Source organism: Diceros bicornis, chromosome 6 (genome assembly GCF_020826845.1).
Source record: "Diceros bicornis minor isolate mBicDic1 chromosome 6, mDicBic1.mat.cur, whole genome shotgun sequence".
Lineage (NCBI taxonomy): Eukaryota > Metazoa > Chordata > Mammalia > Perissodactyla > Rhinocerotidae > Diceros > Diceros bicornis.
This window is the reverse complement of record NC_080745.1, coordinates 37,887,813-37,900,876: the sequence shown is the minus strand read 5'-3', so window position 1 is coordinate 37,900,876 and position 13,064 is coordinate 37,887,813. Positions and strand designations below refer to the sequence as shown.

General features: G+C 35.3%; 1 protein-coding gene across 5 annotated transcripts in view; it reads right to left on the bottom strand.

The window, feature by feature from the left end:
- Positions 1-13,064, bottom strand: part of HERC4 (HECT and RLD domain containing E3 ubiquitin protein ligase 4) — a 151,092-nt gene that overhangs the window by 48,141 nt on the left and 89,887 nt on the right. For 4 of the 5 annotated variants that reach the window (XM_058543346.1, XM_058543347.1, XM_058543349.1 and 1 more), the window contains 6 exons: positions 11,182-11,258; positions 10,496-10,620; positions 9,567-9,626; positions 9,330-9,441; positions 8,657-8,846; positions 6,600-6,772 (listed from right to left, as the gene is read on the bottom strand). In XM_058543346.1, the coding sequence (XP_058399329.1) occupies positions 6,600-6,772; positions 8,657-8,846; positions 9,330-9,441; positions 9,567-9,626; positions 10,496-10,620; positions 11,182-11,258 (737 nt within the window). The remainder of the gene's footprint in view (positions 1-6,599; positions 6,773-8,656; positions 8,847-9,329; positions 9,442-9,566; positions 9,627-10,495; positions 10,621-11,181; positions 11,259-13,064) is intronic. The other variant, XM_058543348.1, reaches the window with a different exon arrangement.

The following is a 13,064-nucleotide window of genomic DNA, read 5'->3' as shown; positions in this document are numbered from 1 at the left end:
CAATAGATGACCCTGAAAAGAACTGTCCTCCTGCCCTCTGAAGTCCCAGGCCACTACCCACCCCCAACACGTTCCTTCGCCTTTAGCTGCAATACTTAAGCAAGCAGCTTAGACAGAGGGACGAGTTGCTCATTTCTGAGCTTCTCCCATGTATACATGTTATTAAACTTGGTATTATTTTTTCCTGCTAACCTGTCTTGTTGATTATTTGGCCAGCCAGAAGAACCTTAAGGGAAAGGGCAGAGGGAGATTCTCCCTCTTCCCCTACAACAGCATAATAGTTGCTGAATCTAGAATGGAGGGCATACAGGTATCTATTTTCTTTCCACATTTCTGTATACATATAGATATTCAAAATAAAAACTGAAGAGTAAAGTCAATGGAAAGGATTTCAAAAAAGTTTAAGGAAAAATATTCTAGACAGAGAGAATAGCATGAGCTACAGGAGACAAACATTTGTATACACCTGCCCCAGCAAAACTGCTGGTCCAAGAAGAATGAGAGGCCCATGGAACAGACCTTGACCCAACAGGCAGCTTGGAACTAAGCCCAGCTAGGTAGGTCAACCAACTTCTGCCAACTTGCAAGCTGAAGCAGGGCCCACTCCAGCAAGAATGAGAATAAATGCTTATCACTCTACGCCCAATGAGTTTCAGTGTGCTTTGTTGCACAGCATTACTGTGGCAAGAGCTGATATATGGGGAAATAAGGTTTTAGAGTCAACGAATGATAGAATCAGAGTGATGTTTTACGAAAATTATTCTCTTGGCAGAGTGAGGTATAGTCAAGAATGACACAGAGACTAGTGGTAGGGAAATGAATTGGGATATTAAAGAGTCAAGATTCCTAGATAATAAGAAAGAATGTAGTGGTCGTGGTAGCCAACTGGATATAGAAAACAACAGAAGAGTCAAAGACAACTTTAAAATTTCAAGCCTGAGTAACTGAAAAAAAAGATGATGGGAACACACACATACAAGTCAGGAAAAAACAACAATCTTGACGGGGCAGGAGTGAGAGGTGGGAAGGATGAGAAATTTGGCACTAAACCTTTTTTTAGTTTAAAACGATGGCAAGACTGTCAAGTAGCTCAAGAGAAAGGTTTGCCTCAAACACATAATTGAGAAGCATTTTCCTCAAAGGAGACAACTAAAGCTGTGGCAGGAGGTGAGGGAGAGATGAAGAACAAAACAAAAAGGGCCAAATGCCGACATTTAGAGAGATGCCACATTTGGGAGAAGAAAATAAACCTTGAAAAAAACAAAGAAGGTTGATCTAACACACAAACTAAATAAAACTAGCTAAGTTTACTATAAAGAATAACAAAAATAATTGTTTATAATTTTTAAAAAAATCACATACACACTAAACCAACTAAGCAGTGTTTAAAAAGAAACAAAAGGAATCCTCTAGTAGAGGTATAAATCTACCAGACAGTGCTTGTGTCCAAACACGTGCTCAATAAACATGAGATGAATGGATGGAGAAATAAAATGAGTAAGAGATATGTATATAGTTCATGCTTCTAATGGCACTTCAAATTTTCACTGATGCGCAGATTTTACCTTAAAAGACAGTCAGATTTTAGGTTCCAATAATAAAATAATAATAGCTATTATTAGGGACCATTTACTAAGTAGACATCATGTACATCATATCTCATTTAATCTTTAAAACAACCCTATAAAATAGATACTACTATTATCATATGGATGAATATACTAAGGCTTAGAGTTCAAGAAACTTAACTAAGGTCACACAGCTAACAGAGCCAGAAATCTAACACAGGCCTCTCTAATATACATGCATTCTTAACTCACTATATCACTATCTAACTTATTCCTTAATATGTTCATATACATATATATGAATATTTGTATATATGTGCAACATATATTTAGAATATATATAAAAACACATACATGTTTTTTTCTTTTTATTAATATGTCTAAAATTATTTGTCATCAAGTGCAATCAATGCTTGATCCCGTGGCCTACTCTTGAGGGTACAAACAACCCAGTTTACGAAGCACATATTAATAATACTGCTTTCATTTCCAAAGTTGACACTTTTAATTCCTCTATTCATTGACAAAAGCACTTTGTACTCCTTTTTTTTTCCACTGTGTGATTAATTTCTATCTGTGGTCAGGGTACCCATTTGGAAGAAACTCACCAGAGTCAAACTGCTACTCCTGGCTTGTAAACAAAACAAAGACAACTTTTATATATGGAGATCAAAACCTTCATCCTAGAGCAGGGGTCAGCAAACTACAGCTTGTGGGCCAAATCCTGCCAACAGGTTGCTTTGTAAATAAGTTTTACTGGAAAGCAGCCACACCCATCCATTTACATACAGTCTCCAGCAGAGCTGAGAGTTGAGTGGTTGTAACAGAAACCACATGGCTCACAAAGTATAAAATATTACTATCTGGCTCTTTACAGGAAAAGTTTGCAGACCTTTGCCCTAGAGCCTTTAGTCAAATTCTTTCTACTAAACAGAAAATATACACAACAATTATACAAAAAACTCACTGACTTTACTCTCTCCAATATTTATGTTTATAAATATATACAGTAACTTTTAACCACATCCAACTCTAAAATTTATTAACTCCTGTAGAAAACGATTCATGTCCCATTGACATCTTGATACATATTTTTCTTTATCTTAAATATTTTAGGTTTTAAAAAGGTAAACTGCAGTTTCCTTCATCAACGGCAACCAGCATTTGCAGTTGGTATATCCTGCAGATATGATATATGTTTCTGAAAAGAAATGCTATGTTAAAAATAACAATTCAGAAACCCAGTTTGGTTCTGGAACAGACAAATTTCAGTCAAACCTGGACTTGGGGGAAAATTATAGCTGATAGTTAATTCAGTCACAATAATTTAATAACTAAAGAGAAAATCAGTTAACATGGCTTTAAAAATAGAGAAATTAGACACTGAACAGAAGATTGAGCCAAAAGACCTGCATATAGATTTACATATAAAATCAACAGTTTTTAAAAATATATAAAAATACATTTGTATGGTAGATAAGATTGACATGACATTATCTTCTCCAGGAAGCCTTCCTTAATTCTTCTGAGTTACATGCCCTCCTATGTGTTCTCATAGCACCCTTCATTTTCCTTAATCTAGCACTTACTACGCTACATCATAAATGCTTATTTACTTGTATGTATACAACTGCTTTACATTAATAATATTGACAAAGGCAGAAATCACATCTTTTCCTTATCACTGCATCCCTAATGTCTAATACAATGATAAGCACACAGTAGGCACTCAGTAAGTATTTGTAAAATGAATAAAAAAGATACTACATGGTACAAGTTCAAAACAACCTATACATTCAGTATTATTGCCTAAAGTGTACAAAATAAAATCGATATACGTTTGATCATAACACTTTTATTTCACATTTTAATTATAGGTTAGTATTCTGGTTTATGAATCTCAGTTCAGAGGAGATATACGTTAAGTATATACGTGTATCTTACCTGTTTGGTTTATTTAAGGGTTCCCTACCAAAAAGAATTTGAAAATCACTGATTTAGAAGATTAGCATGATATGTAGCGATCAGGCTAGACAGACGAAGTAATTCTTTTCTTTTGGCATTATCAGTATCTCTGTAATGTACTGTGTGAAAACTCAGAAACTACTAAGTAAACCAATTACTTGTCAGTAAACTCATTTATCTGGTAATACATCCATTCCTGACAGCAGGTACCAAAGCTATCTTTCTTATGATGCCATTTGAAGTACTGGGAATGATTTTTAATTCAAAAGCTTTCCAAAGGACATGACATAAGGGAGGAACAAGTCATCCATATATCCTGAAATGATCAGGAAACACACAGTCCATCTCTCTAGTTCCTAATCCTGCTCCAGCGTTAAGTTAATAAGGAAACTGCTTAAGGAAACTTCTCCTGATTATTAACCATGAAGCAGAGACAAGGCATATACATAGTTGCGAGATATAAGGTGTCTTTGATAAAACAAGTTTCTGATAAGCAACTTGGGTTTCACTCAAGATGAAAATGAATCATCCCTGACAGTTAATATCTAGGGGTATCTATTTATGGCAGATTAGGATCAAGGAAAGTTTTCTCCAAAGTAAGGGGTAGAAGAAAGATAAGTGACTGCCCTGAAGACTGCCAGTAAGAGATGCTTAAGAATTTGATACCATTATCATCTTGCTTTTGAGTATGTAACAACTTCAAATAACCTAGTAAGTCAAGTCAAAAGTAGCAGTTTCCCATCCAAATGGTGGTAGTAGTGACAACAAAGTCAATGCCTTATAAATGTATAATAATTACGTATATTGTATAATTTGAACAATAAATCAATGCTGGGAAATTATCAGGCCAGTATTTTAACCCTTATTTTAAAGATAATTCTGTTTGCATATGTGATAAAGAGAAAGACTTGTTCAAAATCACACTGATAGGAAGCAGCACACATGGAGTTAGAAACATGGTGTTTTAACAATACAATGCGATCTGCAATTAGAAAAGTATGAACCTCTAGATCTAGGGGCATAAAATGAAAGCAAACCTCCTTCTAAACACGTTATATTACTATATCTGCTAATATAGAAGTACATTAGAAACAGCAAGGACTTTGGAAGTAGATTTGTATTTGTATTTCAATTCCGCTACTTACTAGTTTACAATACTTGACATTCAGAATAAGGGGCAAAATATCAACTATACAGAGTTTAAAAAGTTAAATGAGGAATATATGTAAAGTGCTCACATGAATTAATGTACAAAGGAGGTTCTAATCCTGGCCACTGTTAGATTATTTTCCCTCCCCTTCCAGCTAGCAAGAATTTAGGATCTTATTATCTAGCATGGCTCCATCAAAAAGGTCTCTGGAGATGGAGTAGAAATTGAGGCTTCTAAGCTAGGCAGATAACTTAAGTTACTTGCTCAAGTTCTGTCTGAAATTATGTAAGACAAAAGGTTCGATTTCCTCCTATTCTCCTACCCTCTCTTTTACCTGCAGTAAAAGACACAGCTAGGGGAAACGATTATTTTTTAAAGGGATAATAAAGATAAGCAGATAAGGAAGGAAAGGAAAGAGAGTGAATAGTTATATGAATAGGATCGAGCTGACAAAGGATGGTTCACTGAAGTAATATGAAAAACGAGTCCAGAGGAAAGGAAAAGAATCTAATTTAACCTCTTGAATACTAGACAAAGGGATACAGAACAGTGGAGACTCATCCCATGAAGTTCGAAGATCTTCTTAATAGCAGTTTACTACAGAATCCAGTTAACCCTTAAATGTTGCAAGAAAGCCCTGTTCTAGGAAAGGCAAACATAGGAATGACTTGTTTTCCCAGAAAAGAAACGGCTATCATTTCAATTATAGTGAGAAGACATATGACTTCTTTTCTAGGAATCTTGGACATACTAAATACAAAAGAAAAAAGCAAGTTCAAGAAGTTAAGTAGAAAATACCCAAGAACTTCACTAAAAGAATAAAAAGGAAAAAATAAATGGTCCGTAACGGTTCTTTCTTACAGAGAACAGGACTATCTCCTTTATCCCTTATCATTTACCTTAGAACTAGGCAACAAGGGTCTGAAAATGCTAAAGAAGCTGTTAAGGAGAGGAAACTAAAGATTAAAGGTTCACATGGGTTTTCCAGTCATTCTAGAGGCTAGAAACATATGCTTCTCCCTTAGGTCATGTCTCCCAAAATAGCATCTCAAGAACACCAGATGGCATAACAGAGATATACCTACCAGCTGTCAGGGATGTCTCAAATCCATCTTTAATGGAACAGCTGAGACTCTACTTCTTTATATAACTTTGAACTGCTACAACTGTAAAGGGTACTATTTCTTACACTGGGAAGAAGGGTAAGAAAGAACAATAAGTAAATTAATGAATTATATATGGTTCCAATTTCAAGTTAGTCATTTGTTTCAAATGAAATGTTCTATTTTGACTGAAGCCATTAGTACCCAATAGCAAAAGAATAGAGGTTTAAATGTTCATAATCACAACTAGGATGCATTCTCTTTAATATGATATGAACAACCTATAAATAACAAAAAACATTTAAAAATTTTTTTCAGCTGTACATCATATCTCAACTTCTGTATAGACTACATCATGTTCACTACCAAAAGTCTAGTTGCCGTCAGTGACCATGCAAATGTGTCCCCTTTTCCTCTCCTCCCACCCCCTACCTCCCATCCCCCTTCCCCTCTGGTAATCACCAATCTGTTCTCTGTATCTAGGTGTTTGTTGTTTAAAACATATTATTTAAACTAACAAATTATGCCCTTCACAAAAAATGTAAGGAGAGTTCCAATTCATTAGTATGCTATTGTTCTGCCCAACTACAGACAAGTTACCTATAAATGCCTAACAAAGTCAAATAAGACCAAAGCTCCAAAGTATAGATATATTATTTCTTTTAAAAGGAAATTTAAGTAACTTTTCCAAATTTCTATAATATACATCTTTTATGCCGATCTAAATCTGTAATATATTAATGTTAAAATAAACATCATTAATCTGTTAGTAGCAAGGGGGAAAGAGAAAAATAAAGGAACTACTGGACATACCCTATGTAATATTTCTAAAACCTTTAATGCAGTATGAAGAAAACTGTTGAAAATTCTTCTTTCAGGAGGGGAAATGCCGCTCTTGCAGCGTGTCAAAAGATGTACCACAACTTCCTTAAAAAGTTCTACAATCTTGAGGAATAGTGGAGGTTCAAGCGCTGACCACCAGCTTTCTGTTATTAAAGGGTGAACACAAATAAAATGAATTTAAAAAGTCACAATTTTCAAAATCATACTGACTTTTTTTCTAAAGCAGTGGCTCTTAACCCTTTGAAAATTCCAGAAAGATACACAGAACACAATACTTTATGTAACATTTCTAGGGTTTACAGACACCACCCCAACCTCAAGTTCAAGAACACTGTTCTAAAAGCTCTCAAAAACAAAGTAAGAAAGGTCTATTGAATTTACATTATTGGTTTCCTAAATTATAGTAAAAACTTACCACTGTACCTAATATTAAAACAAGTTATTAAAAAGTGCTCTGGAAATTAGAATTTTAACTTTTAAACAAAACACTTTACGGATCTTCCCAAGTTTTATCTTTCATCTTAACATAAACTTGAAATATTGTGAAGCACCACCTTTAAAATGCAAAGTACTCCTGAAAATCAAATACAGAAGACGAACAATGTAAAGTATAACATGCCTGTCCTTCCCTACATTTACTATTTGTAGTTGTTAACTACAGTACAAATACCAAAATCCTTGAAGCAAACAGAAAGAATATAAAAACTTGAGAGAGAGAGAGAGAGAGAAAGAGAGAGAGAGATCTGCCCTGAGCTAACATCCGTGCTAATCCTCCTCTTTCTTGCTGAGGAAGACCGGCTCTGAGCTAACATCTATTGCCAATCCTCCTTTTTTTCTTCCCCAAGCCCCAGTAGATAGTTGTATGTCATAGTTGCACATCCTTCTAGCTGCTGTATGTGGGACACGGCCTCAGCATGGCTGGAGAAGCGGTGCGTCGGTGCGCGCCTGGGATCCGAACCTGGGCCACCAGTAGCGGAGCGTGCACACTTAACCACTAAGCCACAGGGCCAGCCCTGGAAGCAATACTCTTATGAGTCCCTGCTTCACTCTTCTATTACTGGCTAATTCCCTCAGATTCTAGGATTCTTTTTTTTTTTTTTTTAAAGATTTATTTATTTACTTTCCCCCCAAAGCCCCAGTAGATAGTTGTATGTCATAGTTGCACAGCCTTCTAGTTGCCGTATGTGGGACGCGGCCTCAGCGTGGCCGGAGAAGCGGTGCGTCGGTGTGCGCCCGGGATGCGAACCCGGGCCGCCAGCATCAGAGAGCACGCACTGAACCACTAAGCCACAGGGCCGGCCCAGATTCTAGGATTCTACCCCTTGCTTGTTGCTTCCTCTGCTCACTCTCAGCCTAAAACTTTTTGTACTGATTTTATTACTTCAGTATATTTTAGCTTCACATACCGAACAAATACTATTAGGAAGGAAAGCACTGGGTTAAATGCAGCAAGCAAACTCTAACAGCCAGGAGATGGAGATGAAATCTGTACAATTAGAAAGATTAAGGTAAGACAAGTTTGGGCCAAAAAACCAGAGCAGATAGAACTGTAAGATCAGATGAGCAGTAAAATCTTATCTATATGCAGAGAAGTAGAATCAAACATCAGGAAATTGGCAACTGAGGGAAATACAAAGCAAAGTGTTAACAGAGTTCAAGGAGGATTTAATACCCACATTCATTCAGTTTTAACTGTTCCTCCTCCTTTACTTCTTTAATAGTAAAATCACTCTGGAGGGGATGAGGGAGGGGAACACGAAAAACAGTTTTTATCTTTCCTGATACTGTCTCGGCTATTGTGTGTGATTAAAATTTTAATACTTAATATGCTCTGCCTCCAACAACTCCAACAAAAGCATCAGATGATTAGAAAAAAAGCAACAAAAGGAAAAACAGATTTATTTTTTCCTAAAACAATGTCCAATAAGCAGGGTAACAAAATTGCCAACAGAAAAAAAGTAAGAACTTATGAGCATTTTCATTTAAAGAGAAAGGGTTACAAAAGAAAAAAATATTACAATTCTTACCAAGTACTTTCAGTGGTGCCTTTTCTAGGTTCACAAGAGCTGTACCAAAGGGAATTGCTATTGTTGTGAAATTGTTGGAATCACTCATCAGGGGACATTCTGGTAGAGTAAGATAAAACCTCAATGCTTCAACATCAGGTAAGGAGCTAGTCAGTTTAGGAATAAGATTCTTTTCCAAACTAGCTGCCACCTACAGTTGGACAAAAAGTAAAACCTACTTCATTTAAAATGAATGCAGTTTCCAAAAATAAAGAAAAAAAATCTTATACTACAGCAAACATGAAATAGTGAAGAAAAAGAAAATATCTTACAATGAATCAACGAATGTACTTTGGAGCACAATGAAAATTAATGCCTAAGCATTGCTAAAAGAATTCAAAAAAATCTTGTAAATCTCCATTGAAACTTTCTACCTCTATAGCTATATAAAGACTTAACCATCATGACAAAGTTAAGTAATTAAGGGTCTGCTCCAAACATCTGGAAAGATTTACAGATATTTGACAGCTAAATTACAAATTCTTTAAAATAAAACTTTAATTCTTATATTAGCATATTTAGTAAAATCATACAAGGCACATCACAATAACTAGGCTATAAACAAATAAAGTAATGTGGAATAAAAAACTCAACAGGCTTTATAATACAAATATAAAACACTTTAGAAACAAACCTGCTGAGATATCTGAGGATGATCAGGTTGTATAAGTTTATGGAATAAAAGCCTAGCAGCATTCATATCAACCCCTGAAAATCTGGTGCCTGTTCTATAGTGATCATCATTGCTATCAAAAAAAAAAGAGAGAGAGAAAATAATGAAACTTTAAAATTATTATTTTACTTCTTATTTAATATATTATTAAATATAATAAATTTGAAAAATTCACCACACCAAAGAATTGCCACTTACCTAACAGCTAAAAAACTTCCATTTAGACAACCAGAGGAAGAAAATATTCCATCTATTTCACTAAAAAGAAATTTAAAAAATGCCAAAATCACAAAATGAGAAATCTAACTGTTCACCTTTCTTTTTCTAATAAAAATTAAAATCAGTATTTAACCTAACATTTAATGCTCCAGAGCATTCCTCTAACGAACACTCAATTAGAATAAATCAGAATTCTATAAATTACTAAAGATTGATTAAATAATACTTGATAAACGCATTACTGTTTACCTTAGATTTTTTCAAATATTACTTTCATCCTCTGATTTATCAAACAAATCTGATGCTCTTAAAAAAATTTGTTTTACATAAACCTGTGCATTTAATTTTCTTAATTTCACATGGTAGTAAATCTAATCTGAGATTTTTTTTTCTGAAGCCTACTCCTTGGGCTTTTAAGAAAAATTTTAATTTGGGAAAACAATCTAGAAAAAAACAGTTTATCAGATACAGCCCTTCCACCCCAAATACCAACACCACCTACAACAAAAAACAAGCCTAAGTACTAAGCAAGTTCATCTATAAGCAAAATATTCAAGAAAGAAGTAATACTCAAATCTTCCAGGGAGTATAAAAATTAAAAGACAGTGAGCACTATGAAGCTGGAAGAAACATATTTCAAACCCAATTCTAAAGTGGCTATAATCCTGAAGTGGCTATATTTAATTTATCATTTAATATATCACTATAAATATGAAAGAATTGCAAGATATAAATTTAAATGAGAGATCTCTTAAAATATCCATTATTATAAAAATTCTAGACATCAAAATATAAATCATTCAATGAGTGATATTTAATGTAATGTTTGTTTAAATAAAAACTCCTAAGTACAGGTTGCTCTACCAGAGTTGAGAGGTTGTATTTGTGAGGTAAAATGTTTTTCTTACTTGGTTATCTCCACAGGAAACCTTCCAGAGGGGTAACTCAGCCATTTTTGAATTATAGCGTCATTCAAAGTCCAGATCTGCTTTGAAGGATCAGGACATCTAAAGTCATCTGGTGGCCTACAGTTCTAAATTTTAAAATAAGTAGATCAGTCAGAGGGAAGAGACATTATATAGAACTTAAACCAAGACATGCTTCCACTATGTATTTGGTGTTTTTTTTTTTTAAACAGAAGTAAGTCACTACTAAACATGTGAAACAAAAACTTATCAAATGGATCATAAAAATTTTGTAGATTTGAGGAAAAAAAATTTAACGCAATTATTTTGTAACATATAAAGAACATTAATGTGGGTTTAAAAAAGTCTTGAGGGGCCAGCCTGGTGGCGCAGCGGTTAAGTGCGCGTGCTCCGCTTTGGCGGCCCAGGGTTCACAGATTCGGATCCTAGGCGTGCACCGACACACTGCTTGTTAAGCCACGCTGTGGCGGTGTCCCATGTAGAGTGGCGGATAGGCCCAGATGTTGGCCTGGGGCCAATCTTCCTCAAGGAAAAAGTGGGGGGGATTGGCATCAGATGTTAGCTCAGGGCTAGTCCTCCTCACAAAAAAATAAATAAATAAAATTAAAAAAATAAAAAATTCTTCAAAACTATTTGAGCTTAGTAATTATTTATACGACTACTATTACCTGAGGATTAGAGTAATGTGAAAAGCTTTGATCTCCACCTGAGAAAATTCTTTTTACACAGAAATATTCTTCAGAATCTGTAATAAAATAAACATAAAAAAATTCAAGATTTATATAACATTTTTCAGAGCATCAAATATGTTATCAGATTTTCTCCTAATCATCTAACTTAATTAGACCTCCCATTCATGGGCTCAATGACAACTTGAAATACTCTGATTGCTATGGAAACGAGACTGACCAAATGATCCCACAAGCATAAGCAGCAACTGGTAAGCTTACAAGTCTTTCCTCTGGCCTAGACAAAAAAATGGTATTTTCTTGTCTATATCTTTATTATTCTCAATATATTTTAGTTTAAACTGAAGATGATGTAAAAATTGAATGAAAAGTGTAAAACATAGCTCAGAAGAAAATAAAAATTAAGGGGCTGGCCCCGTGGCTTAGCAGTTAAGTGCGCACGCTCCACTACTGCCAGCCCGGGTTTGGATCCCGGGTGCGCACCGACACACCACTTGTCCGGCCATGCTGAGGTGGCGTCCCACATACAGCAACTAGAAGGATGTGCAACTATGACATACAACTATCTACTGGGGCTTTGGGGAGAAAAAGGGAAAAACAAAGGGAGGAGGATTGGCAATAGAAGTTAGCACAGGGCTGGTCTTCCTCAGCAAAAAAAAAAAAAGGGGAGGATTGGCATGGATGTTAGCTCAGGGCTGATCTTCCTCACAAAAAAAAAGAAAAGAAAAGAAAAGAAAGATTAAGAATATTCATTTCTAAAAAGAATGACAACAAACAAGTAAATGTTAAAACTTTTTGAGTAAATACTTCGTAACGTAAAATTATTTTCTCTTTCGATATAGCTGTACAAAAGTAAGATGAGACACACAGCTCTTTGTTGGCAACTATTTATCGATAAAAACGAAATCAGTTCCAAAACTATAGAAATTAATAAGCAAATTTAACAGAAGTAAAAAAGGGACAATAAAGTTGCTTTACAAAAAGATATTCAAAGCCTCTTCCTTTTTCTTCTCTTCTGCTCCTCAAAATAGAAAGAGTATCCATTATCAAAAATACTGCTGGGCTAGTATTTAGCGGTATCACATACCAAAGCACCAAAGCTCCATATTGTAACTTAAGGCTAGTTATTTCCAAATACAATCCATTTCTGTCATTCTACTACTGACCCCCATCCTTTAGTTGACTAATTCTTCACCTTGTATTATTTGTAACATGGCTGCTACAAAATTATAAATTCTTAAGGAAGGGACCACATCTTAATTTCCTTGATTATATCCCAACTATCAAGCACAATGTTTTATTTGCAAAAGAACTCAGTAAACATTTGTTAATATGAATGTATAATATTTACATAGCTTAGAACATACTAAGAGCTTCAGAATTCAGAATAGTAATATGACCAAATTTTTCACAAGTACCAAGAATGCTCTAAGGCCAAAAACAACTTTTTTTTTTTTTTGTGAGGAAGACTAGCCCTGAGCTAACATCCGTTGCCAAGTCTCCTCTTTTTGCTGAAGAAGACTGGCTCTAGGGGCCGGCCCGGTGGCTTAGCGGTTAAGTGCGCGTGCTCCGCTACTGGCGGCCCAGGTTCGGATCCCGGATGCGCACCGACGCACTGCTGCTCCAGCCATGCTGAGGCTGCGTCCCACATACAGCACCTAGAAGGATGTGCAACTATGACATACAACTGTCTACTGGGGCTTTGGGGGAAAAAAAGGAGGACTGGCAATAGATGTTAGCTCAGAACTGGTCTTCCTCAGCAAAAAAGAGGAGGATTAGCACGGATGTTAGCTCAGGGCTGATCTTCCTCACAAAAAAATAAAAAATAAATTTAAAAAATACATTAAAAAAAAAAAGATTAA